Source organism: Enoplosus armatus, chromosome 3 (assembly GCF_043641665.1).
Source record: "Enoplosus armatus isolate fEnoArm2 chromosome 3, fEnoArm2.hap1, whole genome shotgun sequence".
NCBI classification, from domain to species: Eukaryota; Metazoa; Chordata; class Actinopteri; order Centrarchiformes; family Enoplosidae; genus Enoplosus; species Enoplosus armatus.
This window is the reverse complement of record NC_092182.1, coordinates 4,651,945-4,672,788: the sequence shown is the minus strand read 5'-3', so window position 1 is coordinate 4,672,788 and position 20,844 is coordinate 4,651,945. Positions and strand designations below refer to the sequence as shown.

The window sequence follows — 20,844 nt, the reverse complement described above, 5'->3', positions numbered from 1 at the left end:
GAATAATCGATCGGCAGAGCTACACAGCAAAGCTTCAACATAAAAAAGGAGAACATCAAAGTATACAGGTGCAACAGGTAATAAATAAGGGTAATAATAGTTTAACGTTATTGAAATTATGGTGGTTATTGTGCCCAGCGGAGAATTCTTCTTTACAAAAACAAACAAAAAAATGTAGACTTGGCCTCACATCCACATACGAATATAAAACAATACATACAAGTGTCTGGATGCTACCGCGGGGGAGTTTGGGGATGGGGGGGGGGGGGGGGGTGCGCGTAATTCCTTGTAGCCCAGCTCTCCTCGCCTGTGCCATGGGTGTAACCACGAGGGACGTTTCCCCCCAGCAGGGCGTTTGTTTCCCCCGGCAGGCGCACTGCACTGTTCCTCTCAGCCAGCCAGCTCCTCTCTGCATACAGGGGTGGTCATGGAATGGAGGCAGGGCAGCAATGGGAAACCTCTCCCCCTATGGGATCCATAGTGTCCAGAAACGTGGGGGGGAAGGGGGGGAGTGGAGCAGGGTGAAGACAGGGAGGGGCAGGGGGAGGGGCGGGACCTCAGAACGACTCGTCGTGCCCCACAGAGAGATCCCCTTTAGGTGTGGAGGCGCGCGACGAGCCCTTGTCCATGCTCTCGGAGCCGGAGCTCTGGTGCTGCTGTTCGGAGCCCGCGCTGGATGTGATGGTGGACGAGGACGTGGAGGAGGAGCGGGTCTTCTCCTTAAAGTCTGTTATGATCACTGTCACGTTCCCTACGGTGATGGCCAACTGCTGGGCGGTGCTCCGGTCAATGTTCTTCAGTTTGGGCCTGAGGGGCATAGACAGAGGGGGGGAACAAAAAAACTAAAACATTAATAACCAGAAATGGCAACCACAGTATGTATGTCTCAGCGACAACAAGGAGGAGGCTGCCAGCACTGCGTGGGCGGTTACACTAAATTGCTCAATTCGTCGGGTGACAAACGAAAACAGTCAGAACAAGTGTATATAAAGTGAGAGTGGGTGTTTAGTGTAAAAGATCATTTGTGAATCATTTGAGGTTTCCCTACTAGCCTTGTGCCGCATGAGTTTCTCTCAAACAGAAGTGCTATGTAGTCAGAGATGTGAAACCATGTGTTCTGCCGAAGAGAAGCAGAGTATGCGAGGGTGCTACACACCTGGAAATGTGAGAGTTCTTGTTGGTCTTGGTTGCTGATTTGCCGGACTGTATGCTGTGTTTGTCACTGGGTGGGCTCTGATGGGTGTCTGATTTGGGTCTGGAGGAAAACAGATACACACCAGTGAGGATTAATACCAGCACAGATGACATCCAGACACAAGTGAGGCCTCGATGTGTACACTGACCTGGTCTTTTTGCTGCTGGGCTTCTTCGTGACGGCTGGGCTGATCTCCTTCTCTGTGTCGGGTTTGTCTTTGATTGGCTGTTCCTTGTCGCTCTTTTCCTTCTCGGGAGTGTCTCCCTCTGGCCTCACTCTCTCTGGACGCTCACCCTCTGGGCGTCCCTCCCCGTTGGCACGCTCGCCCTCGCCATCCGGGCGCTCCTTGTCTGTGCGCTCGCTCCTCTCCCTCCGTTCCTTCTTGGGCGGGGGAGGCATGGGGTACTGCTGAGCCACCTGCTGGGCAACCAGCTGGGAGTTGATCCTGGGTTTCCTGTGGAGGAGATCCAAGGCACAAACATGGATTAGCTTCGTAGTGGAGCTGTGAGCTGACTCTGGCTACACACCAACACACAGTCACACTACGGCAGACGAAGAGAGGCGACTGAGGCCGGCGAGGGAGAGGGGGCCGCTGCAGAGGTGGGTTTTACGCAGCCGCTTCCTAGTGGAGCAGCTCTGTTTTGAGGACTAATCTCATTAGCTCGCGGCTGTAATAAAATGAATGCACAGGATCACAAGGTGGGACATTTGCAGCACGTCACTTAGGTCCTCTAATCTGATTACTGCAGGGTTGGCCCCATTTGTCACAGACTGAGATTCAGTTGGACATGGTGGAGCTGCTCCGCTCACTGAGCTCACCAGCAACCATAGAGCTACCCTGTCCCTCTTTTCACTCATTTTCAAACACACACATAAGTTTGAGTTTGATCACACTTATCTCAGCAAAAACAATAAAGGCAAGGAAGATAAATGTCACGTGCAACTTTCAAAGAATCCCACTGATTTCCCAAAGAGGGGGCGGTTCACATAAAACCACCCTATTCTGAAAACATATTTTCTACTGTGGTGTATCACCACTGAACTGTTACAAACACGCATGCAGCAAGAGCAGCATCTTGCTCGGTCAGCTGTGCAGATGAACAGGGCCCGAAGTTGCGAGGCAAAAAGCTAACCCAAAGTCAGACTGCCTGAGCCAACACACACACCTGCAGCATAATGGACACCAGCTGGCAGCATCTGGGGGGGGAGAGGACCTTTTGGGGGGGGGGGCTCCGACTCAGCCGAGACCAAACTGCAGCCAACAACATGGATAATCACAGGCCAGCACTGGGCAAGCATGGTGAGGAGTAAACCACAAGTACACTCACACACACACAAACATGCACTTGAAAAGCTTAGCGTGCAAACAAACAGCCTGGCATGGCTCGATGGAAGCTCAGGAGGCCTTTCAACAGGAACACAACAAGTTATACTAGCTAGCTGTGTACACCCAACCCTTCCAAACCCAATTCTACTCTTGGCAGGAAGTTTCTGCGATATCCCAGCAGTGGTGAGGAGGTCCCTTGATCCTCACGACTGCTTTAGGAGAGCTGTGGTCAAGTAGGGAGTCTCTCTTTCAGTCAAAGCGTCAGGCAAATGAAGCTCTTACAGCGAAAACAAATGCTTTTGGTTTTGCCATGAGAATGGGCTGCAGTGAAACGGATCTAAGAGCAAATACATGTGGCAAAAAAACATCTCAATAGTGTGACAACGCTGATTTTCAGTGGCTTGCTGTGGAGAGTGGTTTTCAGACAGCTGCTTAAGTGGTTAGCCTCAGTGTTTCAATTTGGCAGCATCATATTGCCAGTCCAGTTACTCTCGTTTCTGCACTTCCATCCTCGAACATCTTCCACAAATGTCACTCCACTCCCTCTGTACCTCTAGCTTTTAGAAGCTGAGTACTTTTAAACTCCAACAGTCCAATTCTTCTGCAACTTTTTCCCTCTACTACTCCATCAAGCTCATTTAGTCTCCTCCTGCTGCGGCCTATTACAGACAGAGAGGGTCTCTCCTTGATGAGGGGGGTGTGGGGCATGCAGGCAGAAGAAGGCAATCAATCGGGGTATAATAGAGCATCATGTCGTAATGCTCACACTATACTCCAATCAATACACCAACTGTTGATTCAGTATCCACTGGCTAGATGCCTTGGTTCTCTGGAGCTTGGGGATTTCTACCTGCTGCACTTGTGTAAGCCACCCTTCGGGGGCCTCCAGTGGGTGAGAATTAAAAAGGGTGGGAGTGGAATTTTCTTCCCATCCCATCCTAGCTTCATAATTGCCAACCCCTGTCCTGTTCCCATCAAATTGATCCTCATTCCATTTCAATCTAGAGTAATTACTTCCCATATTGAGTATTAGAGCTCCTATTCATAGTACTTGGGTAAGTCTAAGTACGCTCTGCAATGCTTTTAACTGCTTAGGTGATTAAGTTGATAAGTAATTAATTAGGAAGTGATGATGTTGAGTTTACAGCACTAAACCTCCTCGCCCGTACTGACACAACACCAATTTGTCAAAGCAGGCCTGTAGTGTATATGACTGATTTTCTAAATTTATATTGAGCAAATAATACATGCCATTACCACATGCTGAATTGGCCGTGACATTTAAAAAAAAATGCAACATAAATTCCTCCAGTCTCCCGTGCACTTCTGAGCCTTGCTTTTCCCTGGCCTGTTCCTATTCTGATGACACAATGCAGCCCACCCCATGGGAATCTCAGGGGTCCCTCGAGTACCATCGGATTCCTGGTCCGATGTCAACATCTGGTGGGAAATCACTGACACGCCACTGAGAAAGTGTGACAAAGAATTCAAGTTTTGGGGCGGCAGCTTGAGCTACATGAGAAAACAGCAGTGAGCAAAGCTACAATGATGTAACATGATAAAAATAAATCTCTAACCCACAGCCATGAGTAAACAGATTGCGAACACAGACAGCATCCAACAGGAGCACAAATCATTTTGTTTGGCAGTGAGGGCTGTTAGCCAAGGAGGTTGTGAATGAGTGATTGATTGGCTGATAACATCCACGCCTCTTTTGCCTGTTGCAGGGTTGTAGCCCTGGCCAGAGCCTGAGATTTGTGTCAGCGGAGCAGTGGTGGCAGAAGCAGCCCCGGTAGTTAAGCAGTGATTCAGTGCCAGCTGTAAGTCAGCCATGAGTTGCTGCTGGCATGAGAGAGCCACTGCTCTCTTTGCCCCATTATTTATTTACTGACCACACATCATGGCTTTGCACAGCAATGCTCTGTGGCTCATTAACATGGCTGGAGATTCTGCATGACATTATATGTGTCGCTTGCATTTTATCAAATAGTGGTGGCCCTGAACAGCTGGAAAAAAATCTTCTGCTTATTAATATACTTCATATCTAAAACGAATTGCTGTTAATATTTAAAGAATCTGCCCAGGTTGTTGAGCACAGAATGTACTAATTAAACATTGCTGAGAATGATTGTACAACTGAACAGTATTATTTTGCAAATAAGAAACATCTATATTTCACAAGAGGTACTGGAAATGATCCTGGCAGCAGGACCAGGAGTGAACCCCAGGGTCCAATTTCAGAAATTGCTCCAAGCTCCCACAGCTGCCAATATATTCCTGGGGAATCAGTGTGAGTGTGTGAGTGAGTGTGTCAAGTGTGTAAAGCCTGCTGTCGAATCATTTCCCACTGTGAGGGCTCACAGCTTATTACCTCCCCTTCGCACAACAATGGGCCGTGATTGACAGCTCCTCCTATGCTTTCCCCTAAATTCCTCTGTCTGGGGGAGGAAGGAGTGGGGAGACTCCCTCCACGGGATGCCCTGAAATAACTATCATCATGCTTAAAAGCTCCTAATTCAGTCAGATTGACACCCATAGTTAGACCGCTCCGCTCAGCCTGAACCATCCCAGAGACAGACACACCTCTGCTCAGCTGGTGCTCTCGCTGGCCAGGAGCAGCCGACAGCACGAGGTAAGAGCAAGAGCTGAAGCTGCTGTTTCAGAGGGAACTCTTTCTTAGACAAACCAGGAAAACAATGAGCCCCAGCACTTCGTGGAGAGGCAGAGTAATGAAGAGAGTGAGCGAGTGATGGAGGGTTTGATAGAGAAAGAGAGAGGCGCAGGAAAGCCCTCATTAACACAGCTCTTTTATTTGAAGTGCCGTGTGGAGGACAAGCAATTATTTCCTGCCAGGCTGAGTGAATGCAGAGGCAGACAGCTGAGCGGAGAGGAGAGAGAGATTGAGACAGCCGAGAGACAACGGTATTCTTTGACCATGGACAGCCCACTGAAGAGCTCAGACTATTTAACATCACCCACTCTCTCATTCAGACTCTGTAAATAACCGCATCTACACAGTACGAACGTGGGCTCCTTGTCCTCAGTGACATACAAAGTTGTTCAGCAACATGAATCCTTGATTCATATGCATTCAGCAGTGACCTGGTTTCCCCCCACCACATTGGACAGAGAGACCATCACAGTCTCAGCCTGGAGCGCATCTCTCAGATCCAGCATGCGAGAATGCCACAGGGCCTTAGTTTGATCACAGCACCCCCCTATCACGTGCTGGCAACCATGTAATTGATGATCTACTTGTCTGTGTCAACACTTGCTGTATGCCTTGATCATTATGTAGACACACGTGATGCCCTCCCCTCCCCCCTACCAGTATGGAGGGTGATGAAGCAGAGCCCAGAGCTGCCTGCCTGTGCTGCTTCGAATTTGTTAACCAGTCAGCTGGTATATATATATATATATATGCTCTATTGTTCTATTGTTGAATGTTAGGCAATCTTTCCAGAGCGACTTAAAGTATGTCTGGGAGGAGCACTGCATGGCCCCCGCCTGACCCAATTCATGGGTCTGACAACTGGCAAAATTTTGCCTGAAACGGTGCAACAGTGCAAAAAAAGTGGTGTGCGCATGTGTTAGATGACTTGAGACAAGAGCAAAATGATCAGTATGGATTATTATCCATGCATCATTTTACAGTCAATTTACTGTTAATGTTTCACAGTAACTAGAGTGGAAACAATGTTTATTTAAATCAGCAGATATTCTGATAAACACATAATCAGTTAAGTCGCTTTTTACATGAAAGTGCCAAAAATTCACAGCTTCCAGTTTCCCAAAAGTGAATATTTGTTGGCTTCATTTGTCTCCTGTTATTTCACATTTTGGGTGGATTTGGACAGTCATTTAAATAGGTCAGTTTGGGCTTAATTATCAATTAGTCTGTCAATTATTTTTTCGGTTAATTGATTAGTCAGAAAATAGTGAAAATGTCCATCTAAAACAGAAAAGACGCAAATCTTCACATTTCTGAAGCTGGAACCAGCAGAGATTTTGATTTCTTCTTGATAAACGACTTGTTAATTCATTTTATGGTGATCAACTAATAAATTAATTGTTTCAGCGCTAATAGAAACGTGCAAATAATTTAGAACTGAATCTGATCCTCACGGTGTGAAGGTGAAACCAAATCCAGCCCTAAATTTGTCAGTGGCCTTCAGGCTCATCCTGAGTTGCAGACCTCTATCTCGGGGAACACTATGTTGAGATTACCGTCCAAAGATTCAAAGAAGACATCAATCTTAAAGAGAGTCTTTCATAAAGGCACCTTCGCCAGTGCACACGGACAAACCCATTCATTTATTTGCCCTTTTAATTACTTAACAGAATGTTAAATTGAAAAATGACCTTTACCACTGGACTGTGGGACTTCCAGTCCCTGTGAGGAAGTCCTTGACCAGTCTGACGTCTGGTTCAGACAGGAGGCTGGAGTGCAGCAATATGTCAATCTTCGTGTGAGCAGTAGTGTAACTGTCCACGCCAGAAGCACATTTCTTCGCGCAGGTCAACAAGCGATTCTGTTCCTCCGCTTTTTTCTAATCACACACAGAGCTGATCTCTCTGTGCGTCTGTTTAGACATAACTGACAAATATGTGGAATAAGTGCGTTATTTAAAAAACTCAATCAAAAACAGCAGCGATACTATTTCTAATAAATAGTAGATGGGCAGATTTTGAAATTTCATCATGTGTGTGTGTGTGTGGGGGGGGGTCTGGGGAATTGAAACTCCAGGAGAACAGCGGGGAGAGGGGCAGGAAAATCAAAAGGGTTGGCAAGCATGGGATGCATAATTTATCAGAATCAGATCATATATATCATTTATAATAGATTATCAGTATGTTTTCTTTCCAGATTGGCAAAGAAAATAGACCTGACGCCGAAACTATCCCTGCAGATCGCGAGCCGCCCGTGTCCTGTCTGAACAGCCCAATTGATTAACATGGGCGCTTCACGACTCCAGTCTGAACCTGGCGAGAGCCTGAAGTGACTGGAGCAGAGTACCTCCAGCCATCCATGTGTTAAGTAATCTCTGTGAGTGAGTGTGCTGTGGAGGTTGAATGAGGATAGTACCTGAAGAGCAGCCTGGGGCTATAGCACTTCTCAATTCATTCCCACTGCCCACCAGAGGCATTAAGCATTCATCCCTTCATGAGTCCGTTCCAGTCAGGACTTTGATGACTTAATGTTACTGTCACTTCTCCCCCTCTATCCCCTCCATGTTACACTCTATGTGGGGATCTGTGGATCACCAACAATGTTTCCATCAAATTTCTTGAGGTGCTCTGTATGCACAGCAGGCTCCCAGACAGCATCTACACCCCACACCTTTTCCTCAACCAGCAAAAGAGCTCAACAGTCAGGCATGACATTTAGTTCCCGCGGTACTGACTACTGACAATACTGGACAGAGCAAAGGAACTCAGGGAAATCTCTCAAAGATATCTCACCTTTTCTGCAATAACTGTAAACCTTATGCCCCATGCTGGCAGCCAGGAGTCTTGTTTTCCTGCTTCTCCTGACAGGCTAAAAGAGTCAGACAGTCTGAGCTTCTGTGCATTTGAGTGAGAGACATAAGCAAGGAGAAAAAGAGGTCTATCACAGAGGTATTAAAGGAGGAAATGTCTACGTTTGTGTCTGCTCATGTGTAAAAGAGACTTCATCTTCACATTGACAAGTCTCTCCTTTTCATGACTGACCTTTCAGGTCCAATGCCCTTTCTGGCATGGGGCAGACTGAGAGCGAGTCATTGCAAAGGCACTGAGCACGTATGAGCTCCTTCCATCAGCAGCACTGTGTCACATTGCTGAGTATCACTCATTTATTTTCCTCCTCTCCATTGCCTCTCCGTCATTCTTTCTTTGTTTTCTTCCCTGCTATCTCTCTCTTCACTTTCTCCCTGTGCATTACCCCCCCCCCACCCCCCCCCCCCCAAATCCTTGCCTGGCTTTAAATAGGTCTTCTTCACCTCTCTCCTGCCGTTTGCCTCTGGTGTGTGTGACTTATCTGTCAAGTAGACCCGGTCACACCGTCTTGCCGCTGTTTTGCCCATTTGTTTTAGTATAGACAGGGCCTGGTTTGAATTTGCTCAACAAATCATCAAGCAGCACTGCCTGAGGGGACATTGCACCTTCACAGCAGGCTCTTGTGCTCTACACAAGGGGCACAACATCAAACAGGCAAACAAAAAACATCAAGTGAGGAAACGTAACACCAAGAGGTCAAACACAAAGCCTCTGCTGACTGCTATAGCCATGATTCAAATCTACCAAACTGATTTGATTTTTGGTCTATAGCTTCTCGATAACGCTCACTTTAAAACCTTCAAGCTCCAAGAATTACCTCATACGTTTACCAAGAGAAAGTGGTCAATTCTGGTTCCAATCTTGAGCTCATCTGTAGCAAGCGACATGTCAAATGGTGCTGTTCTTTCCCCATGCATGGGTGGTGGTGCTGGTATAACAGAAGAGGCTGTTCAGTCTAGCTCTCTCCCTCCCTGGGTAATGATGTGCTTCGCTCTGCTTTAGCCCCTGGAGACTCTTGGTTGAGTGAGCACATCCCCCTTGCAGCCCCCCCCCTTCAACACACACACACATAAATGTCCAGACGCTACACTCCTCTCTGTCCCTTCGCCGCTCTGTTTCTCCGCTTGTCCTCTCTTGCCCTCTTCTTCTCCTTACTCCTCAGCTAGCTCGACACCACACTTAACAACTCCCTCACTCCCCTCTCTCCTTGTCCTCATATGCCTTTTTCTGTATTTTCCCAGAGACTCCTCACTGTCACACTCATTTGCGTGCCTCATCTTTTTGCAGAGTGGGAGGAGCCCCGATTCAACAGCTTTCTCAACATTTCTCTGTTTTGTCAGATTGCCAAATTGGCTACTGTATTTAATCACTCACACTCTGCCAAATCCCATGAAGTAATTAAGAACTTTTAAATCCGGCAATTAACATGTAAAGATTAGGGCTACCCGCTCGTGCTTAGGGTTTTAGTGCAGATGCTGATAATGCTGGATAAGCAAAAGCAGTTTCCTCTGAGCGGGGGCTGCTGTGGGGGCAGGGGGTGGGCGAGGAAGTGCAGATATAAATTGAGCGCCAGCATGTCCCTCTTATGTAATTCCATTATCCTAGACAATTTGCCTTAATGTGACAGTGGTAGAATCCACGGATTATGACTCTATTCCATCATTGAAGGCACACAAACCGAGACACACAAACACAGACACACACTGCAAATCATTTTCCAATAATTGTGCAGCCTCAACACTTACACAAAGAGTGAGATGCACTTTTACTTTTTTAGCCCCACTACTGACTCATTTTCTCTGAAATATCATACCGTAAATTCTGCAGACATATGATCTTCTTGCTGTAGATTAAACTACCCAATAGTTTAACCCACAATAGTTCAAATTAGCACAACCATAAACATCTACAGCAGTAAAATGCAACATACACAATAATGCAGCAGTAATATTAATCCAAAATAATAGAGTAAAAGACTGACAGGGACCATTTTACTGCACAATAACTACTTTAATACTTACTTCTACCTTAGTAAGGTTTACAATGCAGAACTTTCACTTGTAAAGTAACTGAAAAGTTGAATATGACGGTGTTTGCTATATCGCACATGAATTGATATTCAAATATATTGAACATATTTGATATATTGCCCAGCCCTATCTGACAACTATGTGAATAAACCTCTATACCTCTGCTGTATACATAGTGTATCAGTTGCAATGGTTCAGGTTCTGTGCCCTTTCAGCAGTCTGAGCTTCAAGATAAACTGGGGACCATGTAAGTTAGTTTATTCAATCCAGTCAGAGCACTGCATTTTGCTAAAAAGTGAGAGACATCCATTTGCTCTGTTTTATATAAAGCAGATGGAAGCTACTTGAAATGGCTGACAAGAGAGCAACAGCGCACAGATAACAGCACAGCAGTCAAAGACTGTGGTACCTTAAGATTTCCTATGATCCCCACCATCAATCAACTTTAGAGGGCTCCTAATGGTTTCTCCCTGGGCCCCGGGGCTGACAGAGGTGCATACCAAACACCACCACAAAGCAAACCGATGTACAGCAACATGGTGTCACATTCACACAGCGTTCAGGTTCAGATGCCAGAAACATTTAAATATGATAGCATGCACCTCACAGGGGATGCTAATGCAAGTCCTTCTCCAATTACCAAAGAAGCAGCCACTGAATGCAGAGGCTGAACACTCTGGCTACTTGGACTTGTAGATTAGCAGCGAGGTCAGGTGCAAAAAGCAGAGTGCCTTCTTGTTTAAGAGTCAGAGTGGTAGAGGCTACATTTAGCCTACTTGGGTATCGTGTTACATCACTGAGCTGGACTGGGTCAACAGGTTCGTTAGGCTGCGCTCAGATGGGGAGAACGGGGCCTCTCCCTGCATGCTGATGCCACAGCCAGAGTTTTGCTCTTGTTAACACACATTCTTGCCTCCATCTGCACAAATCAGAGCTGCGTGACCCACAGTTACCTGGCTTACCTACCGCTGGCAGGGGACAAAGTGCAATTCAAGCCTTGCCGGAGTGTAAGCTGCTATCTGTCAATCACCATGGATCACATTAATTGAGTATTCTCTATCAACACCTGTAGAAACAGCTGGTGTCTCAATGACTCGGTGCAGACTGTGAGGGATGGATGTATCAAGCTCAAGGGGATGGAAATATTCATCTGATCTTGAATTTCACTTTGGACAAGTAGGTGGACCCGCAATGACTCAGACTGCTACCTGTTGTATCAACAACTTTTGAGGAATGGATGAGGTAGGTGTGATTGGCTTTGATGCTGCTTAGAACTTCAGCTGCATCAACCTTCTCCTTACTACATTCAAATACAGTCAATACTGTCTGACCTTTGTCCCAGGACACAGGAAAAGAAAGCTGTATTTGGGGACTGTTTGGAAGGAGGTAGCTTACAGACATTCACACCACCCAAATCAAGCCATTTCAAACATAAATGCAATCGTGTCACACTGACTGCACAAAAAAACAATCGTTCACCTATCTTGTAGTAAACACAAATTGAAGATCCAAATCAAACTTCAACGTTGAGAAAAGAAGTGTTTGGACTCCTACCAGCAGTGAGGAACTCTAATTAGTGAACACACGTGTCCTTCTGCATGAAAGCGCATTCACAGAAGAGCCTCAGATAAAAGCAGCAAGACAAACAACCACACACATAGACTTAAGTGTGAGTGATTTAGCTAAGAGCATGTTGCTTCGTCCCATGCTTTGCTGGAATACATCAAACAGTGAAGAAAAGACAGCTAATTAGTGCTCATTAGAATAAGAGGCAGCCCCACAACTATACAATTGCATTAATCAAAGGTTAACTATTCAGATCAAACTGGAATGTGTGACAACCAATCCTGTGATGTCATGTGCTCCCATTTACCAAATAGAGGCAAATGGGCTGTTGCCAAAGCACAGTGGTAGGATGGCTATGACATGCTTGTCTCTGCTTCCTGCTTTCACGCAGCAGGCTCAGCCTGCATCATCAGCTGTGGTCTTAAGCTACACGCTGCTAGGAAAAGATCATAGTGGGGGAGGGGAGCCAGACAATTAAGATTGAGCTTTATCTTTTGGATTCTTTATCTTTTGGAACTGGCGTCAGTGTGTTCTCCTCGTTTGTGGTGTGGCAGGGGTGTCAGCCGAGCCACTCATTGTAAAACCACAGCTGGAAAGGTTAGAGTGCAGGGGACTTGTCAACAAACCCACAAATGACTCATCTTTCTCTCCATCTTATTGTGCAACTGACGACAAGAGTAAACAAATTCGCGCTGTGGCACACGCAACTTCTCATCATAAACATTCCCCAGAACAGAAAATGGGGGCGTCGGTATACACCAAACCGAAAGGGAATCCCGTCATGATAAGTTATACAGTGATTTCATCACAGTTTCCCATAAGACACTGTCTTCTGCCGACATCACAAAATGTACTCTGGTTCAGGGGAAATGTCTGGGACATACCAGCACGTTACTATAAATGCTGATATGATTAATCTGGAGAGCAAATGCAAGTGTTGTAAACAGCTTGAGGAAAACAAAGCAAGTTTGTTTTGAAAATGATTAATCATACACAAATGGACTGACATTTAAAAAACTAAAAGTTTGATTTTTGGAACATTGAAAAAAAAAAAACTGGTGAACACTCACAGTCACACCATATGTCTGTCTTATCTCTAATTCTGATTACAACCACCTTTATTAGCCTATAATCATGTCCTTACTGTACATCCACCTCATGCACAATAAATCTGACCTGTCAGACCATCAAAAGAATCCTACAGGTAGGTGAAATGCATGCACTTGTTTCACTCCATGGAAAAAGCAGCCCTTTTGCTGTTGCTCTGTTGATGCACTGTAGCTGTACAGCCATCACGAAGTACGCCTGCCCCCCCCCCCCCCCCCCCCCCCCCCAATCTGGCTATTGAAGCAGCCAGCCAGCCTACCTAGAGGAATGCATGGAAGCAATGCAATGTTCAGACGCATAAGATGAGAAACTACGGATAATCCAGACAACGGCAGGAGATGTTTGCAAGACTGTCCATCAACAAGTCCCCATTCGCTCACAGCCAAATACGCTGTCGATCAAAGTTGTCATTCCCATAAATTGCGATGCAATGATGCTGCAGCCAGCCAAGCAGGGGGAAAACGAGACGCTCAGACGAGAGGCAGAGAGGGAGAGAGAGAGAGAGAGAGCGCTACGTTACCTTGTGGATGTGCCCTTCCTCACATCGCAGATGCTGCATTTGAAAGCCTCGGCGGTGTTCCTGAAGGTGCAGACGCTACAGTCCCAGTAGCCGTCGTCAGCGGTCTGTTTGGCTTGTCTTTTTGGCCTTACAAATTAGACAAATGTTAAGGTCAAGTTAGTTCTTGAAATACCACATACCAGCATAATTCACGAATTAACAAGAAAGGGAATTGTGATAAACATAACACGCCGTGCAATACGCATGCTACTTAGTACGTCGCAATTATGGAGGTGTTGTCATTAAAATTGGGTTCGAGTCCCGGCAAGTAGAGCTCCTTGGTTAATAAATCCCCACAGTGGCGGAGCTCCACACCGTCCGATTGTATCGCCAGCTAGGCTAGCAGGCAGGCAAGCATTGCTAAAATTTTCGGCATCGAAGCGTAGCATGTCGGCTAACAAAACCAATATCAAACAATGTCCATTTCGACATTGACCCTCCAAAAGGTTTAATCGAGGCGGAAGAGCGTTTCAGGGAATGCCAGGCGTATCCTCTGAAAAATTTCCCTTTGTCTGTTAAGTGACTGGGTTATAGGGAGCGAGAAGCCGCCATAGTGACTGCACTATTCTAGCTAGCTGTGGCATACCAACTGAAAAAGGGAGAAACGATCCCTGTGTGAGGGAAACGCATCCAAATATCGAGCCCAAAACGCACGAAACAAGTATAAATCGACAGTGGGCGGTCGCATTACCTGGTAGGGCTCTTCTTGTCGCCCATGGTGAAGAATAGTCCTCGGAAATAAGAAGAAAAAGGGGCCTCCTTTAATTGTCAGTGAGTATAGTGGGTTCCAGATAGAGCCGCTGCTGAAGCTGTTGGCAGACAGGCTCCACTCAGCGCTGGCTCGAGGCACGGCACAGCGACTGACTGCACTACACCCCGTGACCGCCGCTCAGCCAATCAGAGCGCAAGTCGGTTTAAAAGTCTGGATGGATATTTAGCATCTAGTTATTTTGATAAGTACTCGAGAAATTTGACAGACCTCATGTCACCACACACGCATACATAAAGATTACAGTGTTGCAATATTGATACAATTGACAATGCCTGTAAGAAAACAGATGTGTGTAGAACTTTTAAAACGCATTAAAAGTGCTTTACATGATGGGAGAAGAAAAAAACAAAACAGTAAAAGAAATAGAAAAGGCAATTAAATTAAGATAACACAGAAAAGTAAAAGAAAAGAAACACCTCACTACAGGTTTGTCAAGAGTACTAATATGTCATTATATCAAAAAACAAAATCCCAAATGTACAGCACAAGGTTTTTACACAGGTGCTCTGATAACAAGCAACAAAAAAAATCCTGTTTTTAATTCTGATGTATGGAAAAACCATTAGGCAGCATTCATGCTCATTTGTGGTTAATTATAACAGATTATTAGTAATAAGAGAGTTATAGATGTATCCAAGATGGACCAAAACATTTTTACCATTTGCACACCAGCATCATAGGATGCATCATACATTGCTTGTTGAGCCTCTCCCAGCATGCACTGGATGAAAGAGAGGGGAAATCTCTGGACTGCTCTCCAGCCTATTACAGAGTTTAAACATGGCCAGACACATTTGCACCCAGTTTCACACATATGGGTAATTTAGTATTGAATATCTGGAGGAAACCCTGTGAACGTGCAAACTCCAGACAAAACACCAAGGCTGCGATGTAAACACATAATCCTTTTATTGTGAAGTAATGTTGCACATCATTTAGGTAATGGCCCCCACACTTTAACTCCATAAAAGAAAGGTTTTCATGTACAGCATGTACACAGACAGTTTTAATTTGTCCTGTCTAAAGTTGTCAGGAAAGTAATTGTCTGTACAGAATATCTGTTGTCTTTCATTGTGAACAGTCACATTCAAAAGCATTACCCATTAGAGTGCAAGCATTTTTTTTTCTCAAGAGCTTTCTGGAACATCAAGTTGAATGGGGAAGATCCAGCCTTACTGGACACATTGTCCTCCTGTATTTACTGAAATAAACATGTACCATTGTTTATTGATTGATTCAAGAGCCCAATAAGACACAGAACACCTTCATTCATCCAGCATTTGCAAGACAAAGGTTTAAAAACCCCTTTACCCTCCTGGCTCTGACAGGCTGCGTCATGGAATGTGTTGGAGCAAAACACGGCACCTCTTGCGCGCCTCCGCTCTGCCCAGGACAAGGCTCTCAGTGGGGGAGACCAAGAGTGAATCATGTAGGCTCATTAGCTGCTCTCCACGGCTCCAGGTCCTATTGTGAATCCCTCGCCTTTTCTGTTCAGAGTGAATATCCGTGCCTCCACATAAGTCTGCCCTCCGCCCAGTGATTACCTCTGCTTAGCTCATAGCATGCTGCTCTAATTGAGCTTCATCATGGTGGCCTACTGATAACTACAATTCAGTCAAAACAGCATTAAGTACTGCCTCGCTGGTTCCGTAATGAGTTGCTGGGAAAACAGCTTTTTTTTGTTTTGTTTGAACTTTTAACAAGTTGATATTCGTAGGTAGGATGAGTCCTTGCAGGTACATCTGGTTTTTCACAATAATTGTGCAGACTGGTTAATTCACTGATACAACAGGGATGAAGAACATACTAAAGGAGGCATTAACAAACATTTACTGAGAACAGCTGTTCCAAAGGTGAGAGAAGCGCACTTGTGGAGCAGATTCTTCCCTCCCGCATCAACTACACCCTTGAGCAAGGCGCTTACATTACTCACAGACAAACAGTTAGCGCTCATTCATTATTTATGAGAGGTGAGTAGCTGAGTTTGAACAGCATGACATTAAGGTGGTGAAACAAATCAGGGTGAGAGACACTGAAAGAACTCTGAATAATTCCATATGATGCAAAGGAGGATGACACTCATACTAATCATGTTTGTGCAAAACAGCAAACTTTCATTCCGGCAAGACTCGCAGAAAGTGGGAGTCACTGTCAGGTTGCTGGTTTACCTACAATGCAAAACTGCTCAGACTCAATCTGACTGCATCCCCTGTCTCAAACAGCACTTTGTTTGAAGCATGCAGCAGCCTTGAATTCCAATAACTCCAGAGGGCTGCTCAGTGTCTGACAGCAGAAGAGTGAGGTTGTACTGCTTCTGGGCATGAATGTGTAAAAACTGTGTAATGTTTAGTGTTTGGAGAAATCACAGGTTCAGTCTCTGCAGCAGCCAATATGCCCATCAAACATCATCATCATCACAGCGTGACAGGACGTACACAGATCAGTATCCTTGGAATTATGTCCATATTGGATACTTCCACACCTCCAACGTGTCCTTTATGTAGAGAGGGGGAATGTAAGGGTCGGGTTATGCTTGAAAAGAAGTCATACGTACAACGTGTTGTCCAAAGTGTTCTAAACAGCCACACTCGAAGGCAGAGCCTGGCCAATCACAGTGTGAGGTGGGTGTGAATGTTGGATTGTCGGTTTCAAAAAGTCACAGAAATGGTTGGACACAGCCCCTCCCTCTGAAGCTTTTTGACTATCCCACAAGCAGCCCTAATGAAGCAGCTTAAGGGTGTGAAGGGCGGGATGGTGATTGGGTGAGTAGCGGGTCAGACTTTCATGCAGAAGACCAGAGTTTGCATCCCGTCACAGATCTGCAGTTACCATTTTCCTTTTATTAACTGTAACCACGATCTCTCCCTAACCTCGACCACACCATAACCATAGTTTATTTATTAACCATAACCAGTTTTCCATAACCCTAAAGGTTTAAGAACGCTCAAAACAAGTTTGTACATGTCCTGTGAAAAAGTGTTTACAGTTGCTCCAAACAGCCACACTCAAAGGTGAGGTGAAAATAAAGAGGGGGGATAACAGCACACACTTTCAGACAAATTTTCCACCGCCTTAACTATACCGTACTTGCCATGTGCAGATATTTTATAAAGCGAGAATTATAATACCATTGGCTTTGGTCACACTGATCATAATCCAAGGCTTTGCGTAATGGGTAAGGTGTAGCGTTAGGGTTGGAGGGTGGGGGTGCTGTAATGCGGATCACAAACTGAGGCTGTAAGGTATCTACTGGTCTGGATTATCATGCCAGTCAAAGGCTGCACAGAATATCGGTATTTGAGAGTTTTCCAAACACTGAAATCAAAAAGACACATGTGAAAAGTCTGAAATGAAAGCCAGGCAAGTTCTCATTCTGTCTTTCATCTTGTAAAATGTAATATGATATCAGATACTGAGACAAATTCATTAAATCCTGACTTTCTGTACAGCGGTCAAAGTACATTTAAACTGAAGGATTAAACTGTTCATGAGCAGGATCCAATTCTTGCAGTTGATGACTCTCTTGCAGGACAAAAACAAATGCAATTTCCAACGGGGCCCTATTCAAAGCTTGAGCAGTAAAAGACAAGAGAGTCAAGTATGTGGCAATTAAACCTTGAGAAGAATTAATCTGTTCAACATTTTTAACACAAGTTCCTCTTGCCTCAAGTGCTTCAGTTCGTATTGAGCATCCAACGTTTGACCTGAATCACAAAACTCCTCGGCAATTTCACCAGAAGAGCCCACTCTGTAATTTCAATATGCCACTGAATCATTTATGTGGGCACACAAAGAGATGCTGTGCCACGTATATCTGCCTGGTGAGCGCAAACCACCCAAGGAAAGGAGGGAAGAAATCAGTTTCTCCAAATCTCTGCCTGGGCCACTCCGCTCTGTTGACTTGTTCCTCGAAAACATTCAGAAACTGAGGCATAGAGATAAGACGGAGAGAGAGAGAGAGAGAGAGAGAGAGAGAGCGCGGCAGAAATGGGAGAATTGGCTGCTAAAAAGGCAGCGGGACAGTAGATTGTGGACACACCGTCTCTCTCTCTCTCTCTCTCTCTCTCTCTGGCACTGATCCATACGCACAGAGGAGAAAAGTGACTTGTGATTAATCATCTATCGCCGAATTCCCCAATAACATTCCCCAATCGATACGCTTCGCATGCCAGCAGAGAAAACACAGAGCTCATGAATAAGATTTTAAATGATTTAAAGCCATCTTTTGCCTGTCTGTATCCCAATGTTTGTCTTTTATTTAGAATACGTCCCCTATGCCTGTGAGTTACACAGTTGCCCTCACAGTGGTCCTGCCCTCGTCGTTAAGAGGACAAGTTGTCTTTCAGGTTTTCCGTGACGACTGCTATTGAGTCTGTCCTGGTTCCCTTAACTTAGCATGATTAGACCTACTTGACCTTCCACTTGCAGATGATGCCCCCGACGGTCTGCTTCTGTGTTGTTCTGTCCCTCTGTATCTCGCCGCACTTATCAAAATGAACAGAGCTGCTTTGCCTCTTTTCGGTGGATTTATTGCTTTTACCCAGACCTGCCGTCTGGTTTCAAAGAGCCCCGCTGCAATGTTAAACAAATTTACTCTTCTAACAGGCACATAACAGCCCTCCAACTGCTCTCTCCGTACTCTTCACAGTGATGTTTGCGTTTCAACTGAAGCTTTCATGGATTTCCAATAAAAAAAAAAAAGAAAATGTACAGTAGAAGAACCTCTCCAACAACTTATGGACAAGTGAGGCGAACAAGCACACTAAAGAGGAGTTCTTCATTTCAGAGTCAGACTCCCGCTCCAAAACCTAAATTCTGATATGACGACACATGATGATAAATTATGTGGAATGAGCTGATGATAGATTTCTTTACTAAATTAATTTTCAATTCTTTTTTTTGTGGACTGTCGCTCATATGTACCCTTGCACATTAACACTGTCTTTCTCCTCATACATACACATACAGTCACGCGCACACTCTTTCCCTTTCTTTCAGTGTGTCTCTGTCTTTTCTCTCATGCACGCTCGCAGCCTCACAGCCATCTTCATTTCCATGTCCATGGCTGTGCTGAATGGCTGAAGTCTCTGCGCCGGGGGCCTTGTGTGTCTGTGCGTGTTTGTGCGTGTTTCTGTGTGTTTCTGTGCGACGATTGTCCAGTGGTCAAGCCCCGGCGGAGCTGTGTGGGATGTGTGGGAGCGTCAAGGGGGGATTGTAGAAGAGGGGGGAGGGCAGTTGAGGACACTGTTTCCTTCAGCGGTGGAATGTCTTCATGCGTGTTCCTGTTTGGAGAGGCTGCTCACGGCTCCCAGAAGTTGGCAGGAAACCGCATGCTGCTTACACTGGGGCAGATAAGGAGGAGTGGGACGCGAGAGGAGAGAGGAAAAAAGAGGAGAAGAGGTGGGGTTGTGGTGAGAAGGGAGGGAGGGAGGGGTGCTTTAGCAAACCTTCAGGAAGGTAGATTATCCCACGAAATGCTGGCAGAGCCTCAGCCTTTGTGCATGTGTGTGTGTGTGTGTGTGTGTCTGTGTGTGTGTGCTGAGTAGAGAATGAGGGTGTGTGACAAAAAGGCAGCTCCTTCAGCTCCCTCAGCAGAGTTTCAATGAATCCGGGGCAGCGTCCACAAAAGGCCGCAGAACAAAAGGCCCGCAAGCTGAGAATGTGCAGCCTGGAGGCACGGCCCAATCTCACGCTTTGTTAACTCTCAAACATAACACCGACTAAAGCCTAAGACAATCGTGCCTCACCTGTCGATTACCTGCCTGTTGATTACAAATCTGACAGCCGAACGCCTCAGACAAGCATGACTCCTGCTGAAGCCTCATGCAGGATGACGCGTCTTCTTGAAGCCGAGTCTCAGGGAATTATGTTTGTGTCTCAATTCTGAGCACGGCAGGGGACATTTAAGCACAGAAAGTGATTCGATTTTCATGTGCAAAAGTTGTATAGAAAATGCTGTATCAAGCAAAGACTAAATAAATCTGAGAAAACAACAAAAAAACGCATTCAATTCTAGGCTCAATAAATTTGGCTCCTACCCAATGGTTAGCAGTCTTATTGGTCAGTAGAGAAATAGTTTAGTATAGTATATTCTGTGCTAGCCAGAGAGCACAGAATAGATTTTAAATGATTCCTTGCCTGATAATAATTTCACGACCAAATATCATTTCTGCGCTTGCAACAAAAATGTTTTTCTATGCTCAGAATGTCCCGTCCTGTGCTCAGAATTAAGGCACAAATATAATTACACAGAGTTTAGCATCTTGACTTTATTACACAGTTTATTACAGTAGATCAAATGAGATAATGAACCTAATCTTCATAATAGTCACGCATGAAGAGACGTGACAAATGAGATTGGATGAAAGGGACGTCATGGGTCACCAATTTCCTCTGCGCCACGCTGCTTTGAAGAATGTGGATGGACCAAGAAAAATGGCAGAGACACACCATTTAGTCCACTCCTGGATCATGCTTTTCAACAGTGTATGAGCCTTTTTACCCCGACAATGCAATTGCATGGGCTGATCCCTACATGTCCAACCACACAGTCTATAGTAATTCCCACAAGTGCACGCACACAATCCAGGGGATTATAAATCACAGGCACTTGGGAAAGGTTTCAGATGACTACGGCTGGCTGTTTATGGTTTTCTATGACTGAATCCAGCTGTTTGGAGCAGCACAATGCTCTGAGAGGCGCAGTCAATTTGGCAGATTAGCGTATTGACAGATGGCGCACCATCCATC

General features: G+C 45.4%; 1 protein-coding gene across 2 annotated transcripts; it reads right to left on the bottom strand.

Annotated features, from left to right (window-relative positions):
* Positions 1 to 272: 272 nt before the first annotated feature.
* rybpb (RING1 and YY1 binding protein b) lies at positions 273 to 14,130 on the bottom strand. 2 transcript variants are annotated; one of them, XM_070903006.1, is made up of 6 exons: positions 14,014 to 14,130; positions 13,284 to 13,409; positions 1,516 to 1,649; positions 1,344 to 1,395; positions 1,157 to 1,255; positions 273 to 807 (listed from the first exon to the last, which is right to left on the bottom strand). In XM_070903006.1, the coding sequence occupies exons 1-6, from the start codon at positions 14,037 to 14,039 to the stop codon at positions 558 to 560; spliced, it is 687 nt and encodes a 228-aa protein (XP_070759107.1). In that variant the 5' UTR covers positions 14,040 to 14,130; the 3' UTR covers positions 273 to 557. The 2 variants fall into 2 exon arrangements, with proteins under 2 accessions (XP_070759107.1, XP_070759106.1); XM_070903005.1 differs by having other exon boundaries at positions 1,344 to 1,649.
* Positions 14,131 to 20,844: the final 6,714 nt, after the last annotated feature.

Bases quoted from the DNA above. Each gene is read 5' to 3' on its own strand.
- rybpb (XM_070903005.1), bottom strand. From the start codon at position 14,039: ATGGGCGACAAGAAGAGCCCTACCAG. The intron at 1,650-13,283 runs GTAACGTAGCGC...TCTCCTCCACAG, and splicing joins AGGAAGGGCACATCCACAAG to GAAACCCAGGATCAACTCCC. The intron at 808-1,156 runs GTGTGTAGCACC...TATGCCCCTCAG, and splicing joins AAGAACTCTCACATTTCCAG to GCCCAAACTGAAGAACATTG.